Here is a 15,702-nt window from a genome sequence, read left to right on the forward strand (position 1 = left end):
AAAATTATATAAAAATAATTTATTGCATGAATTATTATTAATGCAATAAAAACAATTAATTTTTTTAATTTTTTGGTAAAATAGCTGTTTCATTAAAAAAAAATATCTTGTCAGCGTACCTTTTATCAATTAATTGAAGATTATACAAAAATTATTGGAATTGAATATTGCGATTCCTCTCAAATAACTCCCGTGAATAATAATAGATTCCATATTTGTTTTCTTTCTCCTGTATTCCTGAAAAATAAACCAATTTATAAATAAGAATATATAATCAATATACATTGTCATCATTTTGACATTCAAAACGAGAAATTTGTTGTATGAGATATATTAAAAGAAATCGAATTATTTTAAATATTATGATCAAAATTTTCAAGTGGAAAATACATTTCAATATACCTTTTCATAATAATAATAATAAATAGTATTAAGTAATAATGTAATAATAAATAATAATAATTGAAATAATAAAAATTGTAATGTAGATAAGATACAACATTTATTTTCAACTTTCAAATAAGATAAGATAATATTAATCAACGTCCATATTCAGAATTAAAAAACAGCTCAAAAAAAAACATGTAAATCAAATACAAATTACAAATTCAAAAACATACTGAAGGAATTTTAATAAAAAAAACTTCAATTTACAAACAATTATTAATATTTATTTATACGACAGAAAAGTAAAAAAAAGACTTGTTTAAATTTTATTGAATGCTGCAATGTCGACGGATTGAACATGATCTTCAAAATCTTGTATTTTCTCAACAAGTAAATCAACAGATACTTTGTCGTCTTCAACAACGCACATGATTTGCAATTTTTTGATGCCATAACCAACTGGAACGAATTTTGCTGAAAAAAATTAATTAAATAAAATATAATCGACATTAATTGAAAAGTTATTCAAAAAGTTAAGTAGTTTTTGTCATTTTCAACTCTTTCAATAAATGAAAAAAATTTATCTACTTGAAAACAATTGAAATTCATTAATTAAAATTAATTGAATTATTAATTTAATGCTTTATTTATTCTTTATTTACTATCTTTTTAAAAAAAGAGTTCTAGGATAATTAATTGATTGCATAAATATTCTCTTAAAAAAATGTTGTTCAACTTACAAGCACCCCAAATTAATCCGTCCATTTCGATGGATCTAACAGCTTTCTCCATTTCTTCCATATTTGTTTCATCACCCCATGGTTTCACGTCAATAACGATGCTTGATTTGGCAATAACTACTGCTTTCTTGGACTTCTTTTCTGCGTATGCCTTTAGTCTTTCCTCACGAATTCTCGCTGCTTCTTCATCTTCCTCTTCATCAGAACCAAATAGATCAACATCGTCATCATCGGCTGCCGGTTTTTCTGTTGGTGCTGTTGTATTACTTCCTAAAATTGTTGGTGCCTTCTTCTCACCTGGTAGAGTCTTAAAGTCATAAGATTTGATGTGATTGTACCACCTAAGAACATGTGGATTTGAGGGATTTGGAGTTTTTCCCAATGCCTCAAAAACTGCAACATCAGCCTGAGTTGGTTGATAACTGGAAATTTATTTATAACAAAATTATTAATCTTTCTTGGTTATAGATATAGCAAGAATAATGATATATAATTAATTTAAGTAAATATAATTGAAAGAAAGAGTAAAAAGAAGTCATTTTTTAAAAACTTTTATAAATTTACTTACATTTTTCTTCCTCACATAATAGAGGAAGTATTGAATCTTAAAAAATTAATTTACTAAATATTATAGTAAGACACACAATTTCCTATAGGCATAAATAAAATTTTATGCAAAATATTGTCAAATAAGAAGCAGTAAAAAGCAATTATTTATTAAATTAAAAATTGTGAAAAGAAAAAGAAATGTAAATTTCCACTTGAAAATTTTATTCAATAAAGATTAAAAATTTCTGATTATCTAGAAATGTTAAGTTATCTTTTCTAAAAAGTATTTAACTATCAAAATTTTTTAATCTTTATCAAAAAGCAATGTTTAATAATTCTATGTGTTAAAAAAATTAACATATTTATGGCATAAAAAAATAAACATTTAAAATGTAAATTTTTTTTTAATTAATAAAACGAGAATAGAGATTGTCTGATTCTTCCCTAATAAATTACTGAATAAGTTAATAAAGTTGAAGTTCGTCGCGATTTTGTTAATTTATAAAATTATATATAAATATTATATATATAATTAACTAAAAAAAATTAATTACAATAATTATAATTTTACATAATTTTAAAATTTTTTAAAAACAGACAACTATTTCTATATACGTTACTGTTGTAACACTAGTAGAAGAAACATAACCTATAAATCAATAAAAATTGAAAAAACTTAACTTAAACTTTTTCCTTATAAAAAAAATGAAAGTAAAAACAACGTCTTATACCTTTGAAAGTATTTTTGTTGCTAAATTTTACAGGTAATTAGAATATTAGTTGAAAATAGGTTATACCTTCATGGGGGAGCAATTGATAAAAGTTAAATTAACGACCAATTTTCAATTATCTAATAAATTATATGTCAATAAAAAATAACGATTTTGTATTTCTTTTTAGAATATTGTGCAATTAAATAAAAAAAAAAGGAGAAATGTGTAATTTTTAAAGATATAAGTTGCCGACATGTAGAACACGTGTGTAGAGTAAACTATGTATATTGTTAAATTTACAGGTAAAAATTTACTCACCCTTCAATATAACTACGATCAACCAGATAAGAATTTAAATCCTTGACACCTTTGTCAGTTTTAAGATCACCCACGGCCATTTTTAAAGGTTTTAGTTAATAAATTAATCTACGAAAAACCAACAACAGCTGCAACTAACGTCTTGTCGCCTAAAACCGGAAGGGATGGGTAGGGAGACTACGTGATACGTAAAGGACTTGCGTTTAAACAATTGACGTTTTTCCGGTTTTGTAGGAGAATTAACAACTGAAAAAAATAAACTCAATAAATAAAATACATTAATTAAAGGCGTTTACAAACCTTACTATTTCCTGGTATATTGAAAACTTGTAAGCGTTTTTTATATCAACCGAAAACTTGTGAGCGATTATATTTTGGATATATGCGATTTTTTGGCGGAAAATTTAAAATTAAATTTAAATATTTCTGAAAAATACATTTGTATGAAGTATAAACAATAAGTAAATTATAATATATAACAAATTTAAAATTAATTTATATTAATATATTTCATACCACTGTATCTTTTAGAATTATTTAAAATCTATTTTTAAATTCTCTGATAAAAATGGCATTTATCTAAAATATGGACTCTCACAAGTTTTTAGGTAGACAAAAAAATATTCACAAATTTTCTATATACCGGGAAATAGTAAATAAAATAAAATTGTACTTACTCGAAATATTAATAACACTCAAAGCAGAAAAAATAAAACGGCTGCGATTTAAACGATTGCAATGCTCAATAATAACATTTACAACAAAAAATACCTGAAAAATTTGCAATAGCAGATAAATAAAAGATTTTTCAATTTAAATTCAATTAAAAATTTTAAGTATTCTGTAAATGTTTAAATAGTTAACATTTTGTTTAATTTGAATATAAATAAAATACAAAAGGGGTCGTACATGAAGCATGTGATACTTTGGGGGAAAAGGGGGGGGGGGGTACAAAATATCACGCTCCACGTTAATGAATGACCCAAAAAGTTTTTAAAAATAAATCAAGTTAATTAAAATCTTAACTAATTGAGTAGAGATAGTAGCACATAATTTCATTTTTTGTAAAAGTAATAAAATTTTTATATATAATAAATATAGAATAATGTAATAATATAAAAGATTAAAAATATAATAAATTACACATTCCTGAAAAAATAAATGATTAACTCAATTAAAAAGAAATATTATTTCTCACCACGTTGATTCATCTGAAAATAATGATTAATTAACCAAAACATGCAAAAAAAACACTTAAAAAACGTACACAAAACACTTATAAAACATATACAAAACATTAAAATATAAAAGACAACATAGTGACAAAAGAAATAAAGGATAGAAATAAATAAAATTTTCACTGGTACTCCAGTTACTTATTTTTTACTTACATTTTTTACCCGATTTCCCTACCTATTGCTATATTTAAAACGAACAAAAATGCCTATTTTTCCCGAATTTCCTACCTATATTTATATTCTAAACGAAACTAATACCGCCCAGGTGCAAATTACCTACACTAGGGTTAACGTCCCGGGACGCAACCGTCACCTGAGCGATCTTTTCTGAAAAGAAAACATTTAATTCGTTAATCATTAAAAAAATTATCAAATCTTTCAATTTCCAATTCCACATGCATTAACTTTTAACTGTTGAGAATTAAGTATAAAATTTACTAACAGAATTAATTAATTAAATTATTTGCAGTTAATAAAATTTTACTCTAGTTTGAATTACTTTTTTTTAATAGAAAAGAAAATTACTTTAATTAATTTAACATACAATAAATAAATAACATACATATATAAACAATGAAAAAACATTGACAATAATATTAATTTAAGTAGTATTAAAGTAGTAATCTACAAAACATGTAATACTTTAGGATGTGGGGAGTGTTACAAATTTTAAGGGGCTAAATTTCCGAAATTATCACATGTTTTTTTTAGATTACTCCAAAAAAATACTAAAAAAAATAAATTTTGTCAATGGTGTCACTATGTTGTCAGATTTCCTTCCCTGTTTCTTTTTAATTTTTAATATTTTATTTGGATCAATATGATATATCTACTTTTTTCAAATGTTTCTAAATACATTACATTTTTTTAAAAAGTTAAGGAAATTTCACAATTAAGAATATATAATGAAAAATTAATTTTCAATTCATAAATCTATTTTAATTGAATTTATTAAAAAAATAGCTATTTTAAACAGAGAAGGGGTTAAATAAAAAACGACTCACCGATCGGCGGATCATCCCTCGTCGGGACAATAACGTCATTGCCACTCTCGACCGCTTCTGGGCCAGCTCCCGAAGATCCCTCTTTCTTGCTCGCACTTCTGCGTGAGGCCGGGAGCTCAAAAAAAATATTATAAAAAAATAATAAAAAATGAAAAAAAATTGTATAAAAAAAAGATATATGCTGGGGCCACTTTTCTTCTTCCACATCCTTCCTAGTCTCTTCAGATATTTGGAAAATTGGAATGGAACTGAAAAAAAATATTATTAAAAATTAAATTATACACTTATTTTCTCAAAACACTATTAAATGCTAAGTTATTATTTTTTAATCAATTAAATTAATTTGGAATTAATTTAATGAAATTAAAAAATAATTAAATCCAGTTAAAATTTTTTAAGTAAATTATAATTTTTAAATTTGTATATAAAATTAATTATATTAAACAACACTCACCTATATGAGGGGATTTCTGCGTAGTGTTAGAAATACGATGACACCATATCCTTTTTATAAAAGGACTTCCTTCTTTTGGACCTGAAAAAAATATAATAATTCATGATGTTATAAAATAAAATATTAAAAATCCTCAATACAATAAATTATTTTTAATTATATATTAATATTCATAAATATTAACATTTTATATTCTATCATGTTATAAATATTACAATAAATTTTTATTTATTTTTGTTTTATTCCATTTATTGATATTTCTGAAAAATATTGGAAACAAAGACTCACCTATAAGGGGGAATTTCAGCGTGGTGTATAAGATACGATGACAGCATAGCTCCTTTTTAAAAGCTCAAATCTTTCTGCTACTGGACCAACTGCCTGAAAAAAATAATTTATTATATTATATGTGCAAAATAAAATATTAAAAATCGTAAATACTATCAATAGTATTTATTTTATTCAATAGTATTTTTTATTGTTCCAATATAACAATTAAAGGAAAAAATTTATAATCGACTTACATTGAACTGCGACTCAGCAATGCAAGATCTCCTCCAGGAGCAGCTCCGCAACAAACACCCATCCTTCACGATTTGAACACCTGTAACTTCAGAAAAAAAATTGTTTTCCATAAAAACTTACAATAAGATTTTCAAAATAAAATTTATTTAATTATTTCTTAAGATGATTTTTTTAAAAAAATTTATATAATATTAGTTATTTTAAATTTTAATTAATTAATAAGTAAAATAATAATTATCATAATCAAAAGCAGAAAAAACTAATAAAATTACTATTAAAATGCAAAATGGAATTTTTAGAAAAAAAAATGTTTGTTATTTAAAAATAATGTAAAATCTTAGTTTTTATAAACAAATATTCACCTAAGTTGAGAAGAATTGGTGCCTAAAGGATTAACATTGTTTTAGTATTTAATTCAAGTCCTTTTTTTCCTGAGATGTCTTTATTCCATCTTTTAGCTCTGTAAATAAATAAATAAAAGTTAAATAAACATATAATATGAATTTTAATAATAATTAAATTTTGATTTTAAATTTTATCTCTAAAATACGGCGGACAAATATTCGAACAGATGTAGGAGAGAAATATGAAATTGGATAAGTAGTAATTTTTAGGTTAAATTCCAAAGCGTCATTAAATTTCACAAAATATTAAAAATTCTTATATTTACCAATAAAAATTAGTTGTAATCTGGAAAATTTACATCACACTGAACATAATTATTGTAATATATTTTTAATTTGTATTTAGATTTAAAGATGTTTTCTATTATTAAAGAAATTTTTCTGTCACTTTCAGCCGCTCTTTCTACAATGTCTACTATAGTGAGAAATGATACCAACATGAAGGAAAAAAATTACCAACCAATTATACACTCCTACCAACATAATTGGAAATTTTTTAAAATACTTTTTTAAAGGTAGTAACCTTCTTTATTTTAATTATTTTCAATTTTATTAATAAATTTATTTCTAATTATTATTATTTTTTCTTTTTGTTCCATTTATTTTATTTAATATTTTTAAAAAAATTGAAAAGCTGTTTTCAAAATTGCTACAAGTCACAAGTGTAATGCCAAAATTTTTAGGTTACACTTGTCATAAAAATTTTACCTAAATTTATTATTTTTCTTCACAGCTGCCACAAAACTTTTATGTATTTCTGATTATTCATATAAAGGAGTACTTAATTATCAAAAATATCTATAATTGATCTATAATAATCGTTATGATTAAAAAAATACTACAAGATTCAATTTTGTGCATCACAAATTGGACCTCTCACTTACGGACGACGCCATTTGCAATGAGCAGTAATGCCAACGCAAGATAACAAAAAACTAATCTTTTAATTTTTACCAACATGAAAAACTTCATTTTGATAAAAGTTAATTTTTATTATTCATTCTTTTTTTTGCAAATTTTTATTATTTATTATTAAAACAAAAATTGTATAGTATTACGATTTAAATTATACTTTACCTACATTTCTTTGTTTAACATTTCGATGCTAAACTTTTTAGGTTAGGTTCCCATGTTAAAAAATTTTTTTTCGAAATTTACTTATTTTTTTCTTGCCTGCTAAGAAACATTTATGATTTCTCGAATATTTATATAAAACAATACTTAATTATCGAAATATATCTATAAATAATCGTTCTGATTAAAGAAAAAATATAAGATTAAATTTTCTACAACGAAATATGGTTCTTTTCTCTATGACGACGCCATTTGCAATGAACTTCAATGCCAACGATGCCAACTCAAGATAACAAAATACTGAACTTGTTCATTTCTACCAACATAATTAGAAATTTTTATTAACTAACTTTCTTTTTAATTGTATTAATTTTTTTGAAATATTTTTAATTTTTATTAATAATTATTAATAAAATTCTTTTTAATTACTATCCTTCTTTTACTTTTTAAAAAATTTTTTAAATATTTTTTTAAAAAATGCAAAACTTGTCCAAAAATGCCATCTAGCGGCGGTAAATTTTATTTATTTTTTATTTATTCAACATATGAAGTCACAATAAATGCGACAAGTCACAACGATTTACATTCATTCTAATTGTTAAAAATATTTTTTTTGTTTATTAAAAGGTGTTCTAATAAAATAAACAAATTATAAAAGTAAAGAAAATTAACTGTTATGTGAAAAATAAGACTTATGTATGTCTGTAACAGTGACATGTATAAATCTAGATAAATTAAAATATTTGACTATTTTTACGGAATTAAATAATAGTGAGCCAAAATTTGGTAAAATAAAATGCAATTTAATATGCAAGGATACAAATAATGGTATTTATTTAATTAAAATATTTCTGTATTCAAAAATTTAGATTTTTTCAGATCGTGTAATTTTTATTATTTTTATCAACTTTTCCTATTATTATTTCTATGTAAAAATCATTTAACATTTGATACTTAATTAAATTAATTAATATTTTTGTTACTATTGTAGAAATATATGTTTTTATTTCAGATATAAAGTAATTTCACATAATCGTGTGTAAAATGGATTATGTCCATAATTATTGTTTGCCTTATGGCTCCAGCCAAAGTCAACCAACAACAAAAGGTATTTTTATATTTTTTCATTGTTTATTTTTAAATAATCCTTATAATATAAAAATAAAATAAGAATAATAATAAATTTTTTTATATGTTACAGAATTATCATATAGTAAAGTAGAGGATATAAAAAAAGTTTGTCGACTTTGTGGAGAAAATAGTGACACTTGTACACCTATTTTTGAAAATAAGTTGTCAATTGCTGAGAAAATAAGCAGATGTCTACCAATAGTGGTAAATTTAATTATATATTTAATTCTCTATATACTGAAATAAGTTTTTACAAAAACAAAATTCTTCAATATTGTTATTTTTTAGGTTATTGCCAATGATAATTTACCGTCACAAATATGTAAACGTTGTCTTACATATTTAAATATCAGTTATAAATTAATTGTAAATTCTATCAGAGTTGATGAAAATTTTCGTAAGCAATTAAAGGACAATGAAGAAAAAGAGGAAGAGGAGAATTATCATTTAAATAAAAAACAATCTACAACAGTAGCAAAAAATGAAATTCATACAGTGCCTATAAAAAAATTGAAAAAATTTGCATTAAACGGTCCAGTGACTTGTGAATTTTGTGACTTGATATTCTCAAATGTTAGTGAATTTGATGATCATTTTGAGAAAAATCATATATTAGAATGGAAATGTAATTATTGTGATGGAAGTTATGAAACATCAGACGAATTAATTGAACACAAAACTAAATTACATTCGGGTAATATAATAATTTGTAAAACATGCGTTGACGATGAAGAAGCAAAGGAAAAACAATTAAATCAAATGAAAAAAGAAATGGATATATCTTCTGGTGAGGAATGCGAAGAAAAATTTTATATTCCCGCTGAAAATATTTCAACAAATAATGACGAAGAATTTATTTTACCACAAAATAATCAATTAACAACTAATCCTGAAGAAATTCCTGTTATTCACCAACAAATATCGAAATCAAATATTTTAACAAAGAATAATTTTGAATCAAATGAAGAAACAGAAATATTATTACCTTCTACATCATTAACACCTGCAATTTTAGATAAATCACAATTAAATTCAAAGAATGAAGGGAAAAAGGCATCAAATAAATTTAAACCCATATATCTTTGTGATATTTGTCATCTTCAATTGAAAGATCAAAAACTTTTTGAATTACATAAGAAAATTCATATACCAAAAACTATGATTTGTGTTCATTGTAAACATGAATCAGAAACAATTTACGATCTTTATTTACATAAAAAGGGAGTTCACAGTTTATATTCCAGAGTTAATCTTAAATATGTTTGCGAAATGTGTGGGAGATTTTTTTCCAGTTCTTGGGAATGGGATGTGCATAAAACAAGAAGATGCAGAAATCGTGATGGAAATAAATGCAAATATTGCGAGGCTACATTTTCAACAAGTCACAAGCTTAAAAAACATTTAAGAGTAAGATTAATAAAAATTTATTTTTTAATTTATTTGTTTTAAATATAAATTTAATAATTTGTTTTTTTTAGAAACATAAACAAGAGATGTTAAGTGATCCAACTGCAAAAATTTTCAAATGTGTCTCATGTCCGAAAATATTTGTCGACGAGGAATTTTATCAGAAGCACAGAAATGTGAGTTTTTCGAGAATTGAAATTCAGTTTTGAAAATTTTATTACTAATGGAATATCTTTGTTGTAATATTAATTTCTTTTTTTAGGTCCACGATCCTGAATGTTGGAATAATTTTAAATGTGAGATATGCAGTCGATCTTTTCGAGATAATGTGAGATTAAGAGAACATATGAAATCAATTCATGAGGGTGTTAAACCACATGCTTGTGATATGTGTGGTAAATCTTTTCATCGTTTATCGAACATGGTAAGAAATATAATATTTTAGTCAATAAAAAAAAAATAATAATGAAGTAGAATAATTTTTCTTTTAAATTGAAAACAAAATAAATATCAATCATAAATAATCATTTTCTTTGTAGAAAGCACATCGTGCATTACATTTTGGTCATAAATGTCCTCATTGCGAGCAAAATTTCGAAAAAATACGACAATTGGTTAATCACATTCAGGAAGATCATGGTTTAGAGCCACCAGCAAATTTATTAACCAAAAAAGGCTACGTGACAGGAACTTTTGTTTGTAAATTTTGTGGAAGAACTTTATCAACTTATCAATCATTATTGGATCACGAACACATTCATACGGGAGAGAAACCATATCCTTGTGATATTTGCGATAAAAGTTTCAGGTACTTTATTCTTTTCTATTGTTTATAATTTCGAAAAAAAAAATTATTTTTCTAAATATGATAATTTTCTAATTATAGAAGTTACACTGCACGTTGGTCGCATATGCAGAGACATAAAGAAGGCAATTTCATTTGTGAACAGTGCGGAAAGTCTTTCAAGTAAAAAAAATTATTACTTTCTATATAAATGAATGAAAAATTTGAATTTTTGATAAATAAATTTTTCACAGAAAGATAGTAAAACAATTGTTAAAATTAAGTTCAACAGGAAAAAATTACAATTAAAATTAGTTAAATTAAAACATAAAAATTAATAAAACTAAAATTAATGAAATTTTTTAAAAATTACAGTTACAAGCAGAATTTGATGACACATGTGCAAATTCATGTTTCAATGGAGGATAGAAAGCATCAGTGTCCAACTTGTAATAAAAGATTTTTACGAAAGGCTCATCTCAATGTACATATGCGAATTCATGAAGGAATTCGTCCCTATACGTGCGATATTTGTAATTTTAGCTTCACGCAAATTGGTGACATGAGACGACATCGTGCACGCCATGGAAATGGAGAAGTAAAACGACAACCACGAACAAAAGTCGATAATACAAAATATATTTCCGAATATAGCAATGAAGATACAAATTAAATTCGCTATTCTGTTTTTATTATAATAACAAAAAAAATATTATTAGGCAATGAACATAAATTCAGAATTATTACTTTTTATCTATAAAAATTTCTTTCATCAATTTTTGTATTCGTAAATTCATAAATTACGTTCTAGTTATTTATATTGTGTTCAATATTAACTGATTTCTAATTTCTTTGTTTTTCTTAAATCAGTCTTTATCAAACGAACAAATCAGTTTAAATGTAATTAATGTTTTCACGAATGTTTTCTTGATAATAATTAATATAATGAATTAAAATAGATTATAAAAATACTTATTGTGTAAATTTTCTACGTACAGTAAAAAATATAAATAAAATTATTTTTAAAAATTATTATTCTTGTTGATAAATTAGTATAAATTGAAATTTTAGAAAATATTTTTTATAAATTATTTTTATTGAAAATTATTTAAAAACCGGAAGTAATAGATTTTGACTAAAGTAGTACACGACTGAGGTAGCCATTTTGATATATTCTGCGCATGACAGAGTTAAAGTCGATGTAAACGGAAGTTCCGGTTTCTTTTCTCTGCTTGGGTGCGAGAAGATGGTAACGTTAAACATTTACTGTATTAATTTTATTAATAATAATCTCTTTAATATAAAATAAATAGTGTTTTTTGTGATTCAATCAGTTAAAAGAAGTTAATTAAATATTTTCCTACACATACTTTAATAAATTGTTTACTTTTTATATAAAATACCATTGACACATACCATGTGCTTTCTATAGTTTGTGATTTCTTTTTAAACAAATATTTCTCTATTATTTTATGTGGTTATCTTTATTTTACATCTTTCTTGTCGATTTACGTTTTGAATACCAAAAAAATGTACGGTGTAAACTTTTCATCAAATTGAGTGTAAAATGACAACATAACCTCACTTTATGTGTTTTGTAAATAAAATGTGATTCACATTCATTAAAAGTGAAAATATTGTTAACTTCTGAATAAATTTACCGGTGAATTATTTTTAAAGAAGAAAATTTAATTGTTATTTTGTTCTCTAATTTTTAGACGTGCAAACGTCGTAACGGAGGGCGTGCAAAGCATGGCCGTGGCCATGTCAATCCAGTTAGGTGCACAAATTGTGCACGTTGTGTTCCAAAAGACAAGGCAATTAAAAAATTCGTCATCAGGAACATTGTTGAAGCAGCTGCCGTAAGAGATATCACAGAAGCCAGCGTATATCAAGCCTATCAACTCCCAAAATTATACGCGAAGTTGCACTACTGCGTTTCATGCGCTATTCACTCTAAAGTTGTTCGCAACAGATCGAAGGCTGATCGTCGCATCCGAACACCACCTGTTCGCAATTTCCCCAGGGTAATTATTCTCTTTTTCATATACATTTTTATTATAAAAAAATTCATTCATTTTGATTTTAATTGTGAGAACAAAAACAGTTTATGTATCAATTTGAAAATTTGAAAATTAACAATTGCTTCTCAAAACATTTTTAAATAGAAGTTTATGTTATTTATTGTATATTAAAAAGTATTTAATTTGAAGAAAACTACATATAATTTTATTTTTGTTACAGGATATGCGTCAAGGACAGCAGAATCGCAAATAATTAATATTGTGTATGGATTTTAAAAAATAAAAAAATTTTACACTTGTATTTATACTGAAGTTTTTTTTATTAATTCTTAATTTTGCACTGTTAAAAATTCTTATACATTTTTTTTATTTAACTTATGCACACTATTATTAGCTATATAGAAATTAATATTTTTTTTTACATTAAAAACTTTTCGTAAAACTTATATATAATTTTATATATATATATGATAAACAGAATCTCATTGCAAGACTTGTTTTTTCTTTACGATCAAAAATCTATTGTCCGTAAGAGTTTAATTAAAAATATTTTTTATCGGAAACGTTTTTTTTATGCATTCAATTAATTTGTCTACAATTATCTTACATTTGCATATATAGAGTATGTAAGTTTTTAAATATGAGAAAGAAAATTATTTCAATATCACAATTCTTTTTTTTATTGATTTTTTAAAATAATAAATTGGCATATTTCTAATAGTAATAAACTAGAGGACAAAATTCTTCGTCACACGCAAAAAAAAAGAAAAAATGAAGAATAAAAGATTCTTTATATGGAAATTATTAAACACAACTAATAAATTATTTTTGTAAATTCAAAAATTGAATTTTCTTTTGTAAAAATTCAGTAAATTTTTTGTGGAAATCATTTATTAGCTTCCTCCATTGCTTTTTTTAATGATTTTTCGAATATTTTCTTGGAATCACAAAAACCTTGTTTCGTTTTACCAAAGGAATTTGGTCCAGCTGATGTTGGTGTTTCACGGCCAATATTTCGCATTCTCATTCTTGCTTCAGCTGGCATTTCCTCGGGTTCATCGTCATCCTCGTCTGTATTGAAAACTGACGCCACTGTCGGTTTTGGAATCGTCGAAGGTTTCGTTACTGGATTCTGTAAAAAAAGGTTTACAGATAATTTTTAAAATATTAATATTAATAATCATAAGAATGTTTTTTGCAAGCAGAGAAAATATAAAAAAAATTAAGAGACAATTACCGAGAGTGCACCGAATTTTATTTGAATTCCTTTTCGTTGATCAATTGTCGACGTCGTCGTTGTTGTGGTTGATTTTTTGCCAAATCCAAAGGCAAGTTTTTGTTTTCTGGAATCATTTTGTCGATTTTGACTGTAGTGTGACGTTTCCCGACGATCATCCATTCGTAACGGTGAACGATCTCTGACTCTCTCGTCTTTTCTCCCATCCTCTGCTTTGTAGGCATTTGACCCTGACAACGTCAAACACTGGCAAAGTTCAGATACAGTTAAAACAAAGCAGCCTTATTAACCGGAAACTTTTTTCTTTTATTTTAAAATTCATTTTCTTCACGTTTTGTTCAATAACAGACTTAAAAAACATAAATAAATAACAATTACATTAGTGTCAAAAATCATTTGAATTATTATAGTTCCGTTAATAAGTTTTACATAGTCTTGCTGCTTTAAGATGAATAATTTCTTTTTTAAAAAAATACAAAAATCAGTATATTTGGCATGCATATATAAATATGTTTCCATAAAAAAACTTTATGGAAGAGAAGCTTTTTTACTTATACTAGTCAAGAAACTTTTATATAATTAAGTTGCATCAGATAATTATAATTGATTATTGTAAATTAATTTTTATTAGAAGAAAAAAACGTGATTCGTAAAATAAATAAGCTTTATATTAAAATAAAAAATTGATAAAAGGCAATAAAAAAAGAGCAAACATAATGTGTGCAAGAAAGTTACAGTGAGAGGTTAAGTTTTACTGCCCTTCTCTATTTTACAATACAACAAAAAATAAATATAAATATAGTACGTAAATTGAATAGAACCTTTTCTGTAGTCGCTTGAATTCTGCTTCGACATTTTATTTCTTTTTTGAAGACTTTTAAAGGTACTAAAAAGGTACTATAGGTACAAAAACTGACAAAAAAAAGTTAGAAAAGTTATCTTCTATCGTGTCACTGCGATCGGAAAGGCAAGGTTCTATCGGTAAATAAGAGTGTTTCAAAAGTCTGTTCAAGTAGGATTTGACATTACCAATATTTTGATTACTGACAGAGCCATAGAGGCGCTGTCTGTATATTTTAGTATATGTACCGTCTAACCGACGTTTCGTATCGTGAATGATTCGTGTTTCCCAGTTGTTCCCAGTTTTCTCAAGGTGGCGCCCAAAAATATCTGTTGTCATTTCGTTGAAGAAAAAGAAGAAGAAGAAGAAGTGATAATTTCTTATACTTCGTAAAAGTTTGACAACAATCTCAAAAAACACATAAAGTTCTTCAAGCAACATTAAATAAGTGAGTAAATTTTACTTAAATTCAACTTAATTGCATTAAGGTAAAAAATTGATATCTTTTCTTAACCTAAACTTTTTAACACATTTATCTTACTAGAAAACAATTGACGAGCAAAAGAAAAATGTGCTGCCTTGTTAATTTATTTGAATTATTAATTAAATTATATAATCCTAAAATTTTTCTTTGTGTATTATAATTATGTACAATTTAATTAAGATTATTATTTTTCAATTAATAGTTTTAAATAATTTACTAATTTTATCAACTATAATTGCTTCAAAAAAAATCCTAACTTCTTTTCTTGAGTATAAAATTAAATCGTACATAATTTTTTTAATAGATAAAATAAATTCAATATTAAATTTGAGACTGTTCAGGTAGGATTTGACATTACCGATGTTTTGATTACTGACAGCGCCACAGT

General features: G+C 24.8%; 5 protein-coding genes and 1 long non-coding RNA gene across 6 annotated transcripts in view; 2 read left to right on the forward strand and 4 right to left on the reverse strand.

Moving 5' to 3' along the window:
* LOC127277891 (cadherin-23-like) overlaps window positions 1–253 on the reverse strand; it is a 102,791-nt gene extending 102,538 nt beyond the window's left edge. The window contains exon 1 of the mRNA XM_051299317.1: window positions 120–253. The gene's annotated coding sequence lies outside the window, so the exon portion shown is untranslated. The remainder of the gene's footprint in view (window positions 1–119) is intronic.
* A 396-nt stretch (window positions 254–649) lies between these two features.
* On the reverse strand, window positions 650–2,886 carry LOC127277909 (elongation factor 1-beta'). Its single transcript, XM_051299355.1, has 3 exons — window positions 2,708–2,886; window positions 1,128–1,549; window positions 650–861 (listed from the first exon to the last, which is right to left on the reverse strand). Exons 1-3 carry the CDS (start codon window positions 2,785–2,787, stop codon window positions 707–709), a joined length of 657 nt encoding a protein of 218 aa, XP_051155312.1. The 5' UTR covers window positions 2,788–2,886; the 3' UTR covers window positions 650–706.
* A 1,822-nt stretch (window positions 2,887–4,708) lies between these two features.
* Window positions 4,709–7,645, reverse strand: LOC127277913 (uncharacterized). Its single transcript, XR_007842427.1, has 6 exons — window positions 7,410–7,645; window positions 6,291–6,388; window positions 5,928–6,013; window positions 5,692–5,784; window positions 5,404–5,484; window positions 4,709–5,197 (listed from the first exon to the last, which is right to left on the reverse strand). It is a non-coding gene; the product is annotated as an uncharacterized LOC127277913 (long non-coding RNA).
* A 313-nt stretch (window positions 7,646–7,958) lies between these two features.
* Window positions 7,959–11,760, forward strand: LOC127277897 (zinc finger protein 271-like). Its single transcript, XM_051299335.1, has 9 exons — window positions 7,959–8,234; window positions 8,419–8,514; window positions 8,608–8,741; window positions 8,826–9,944; window positions 10,016–10,120; window positions 10,207–10,368; window positions 10,484–10,752; window positions 10,831–10,911; window positions 11,104–11,760. The coding sequence occupies exons 2-9, from the start codon at window positions 8,451–8,453 to the stop codon at window positions 11,399–11,401; spliced, it is 2,232 nt and encodes a 743-aa protein (XP_051155292.1). The 5' UTR covers window positions 7,959–8,234; window positions 8,419–8,450; the 3' UTR covers window positions 11,402–11,760.
* A 132-nt stretch (window positions 11,761–11,892) lies between these two features.
* Window positions 11,893–13,053, forward strand: LOC127277912 (40S ribosomal protein S26). Its single transcript, XM_051299359.1, has 3 exons — window positions 11,893–11,977; window positions 12,447–12,755; window positions 12,973–13,053. The coding sequence occupies exons 1-3, from the start codon at window positions 11,975–11,977 to the stop codon at window positions 13,003–13,005; spliced, it is 345 nt and encodes a 114-aa protein (XP_051155316.1). The 5' UTR covers window positions 11,893–11,974; the 3' UTR covers window positions 13,006–13,053.
* Window positions 13,054–13,524: 471 nt separating this feature from the next.
* LOC127277911 (PEST proteolytic signal-containing nuclear protein-like) lies at window positions 13,525–14,974 on the reverse strand. Its single transcript, XM_051299358.1, has 3 exons — window positions 14,811–14,974; window positions 13,990–14,219; window positions 13,525–13,884 (listed from the first exon to the last, which is right to left on the reverse strand). The coding sequence occupies exons 1-3, from the start codon at window positions 14,842–14,844 to the stop codon at window positions 13,639–13,641; spliced, it is 510 nt and encodes a 169-aa protein (XP_051155315.1). The 5' UTR covers window positions 14,845–14,974; the 3' UTR covers window positions 13,525–13,638.
* Between the last annotated feature and the right edge of the window lie 728 nt (window positions 14,975–15,702).

The sequence above is a fragment of the Leptopilina boulardi genome, unplaced genomic scaffold, assembly GCF_019393585.1.
Source record: "Leptopilina boulardi isolate dan_hultmark-lab unplaced genomic scaffold, ZJU_Lbou_2.1 LbouV2_19, whole genome shotgun sequence".
NCBI classification, from domain to species: domain Eukaryota; kingdom Metazoa; phylum Arthropoda; class Insecta; order Hymenoptera; family Figitidae; genus Leptopilina; species Leptopilina boulardi.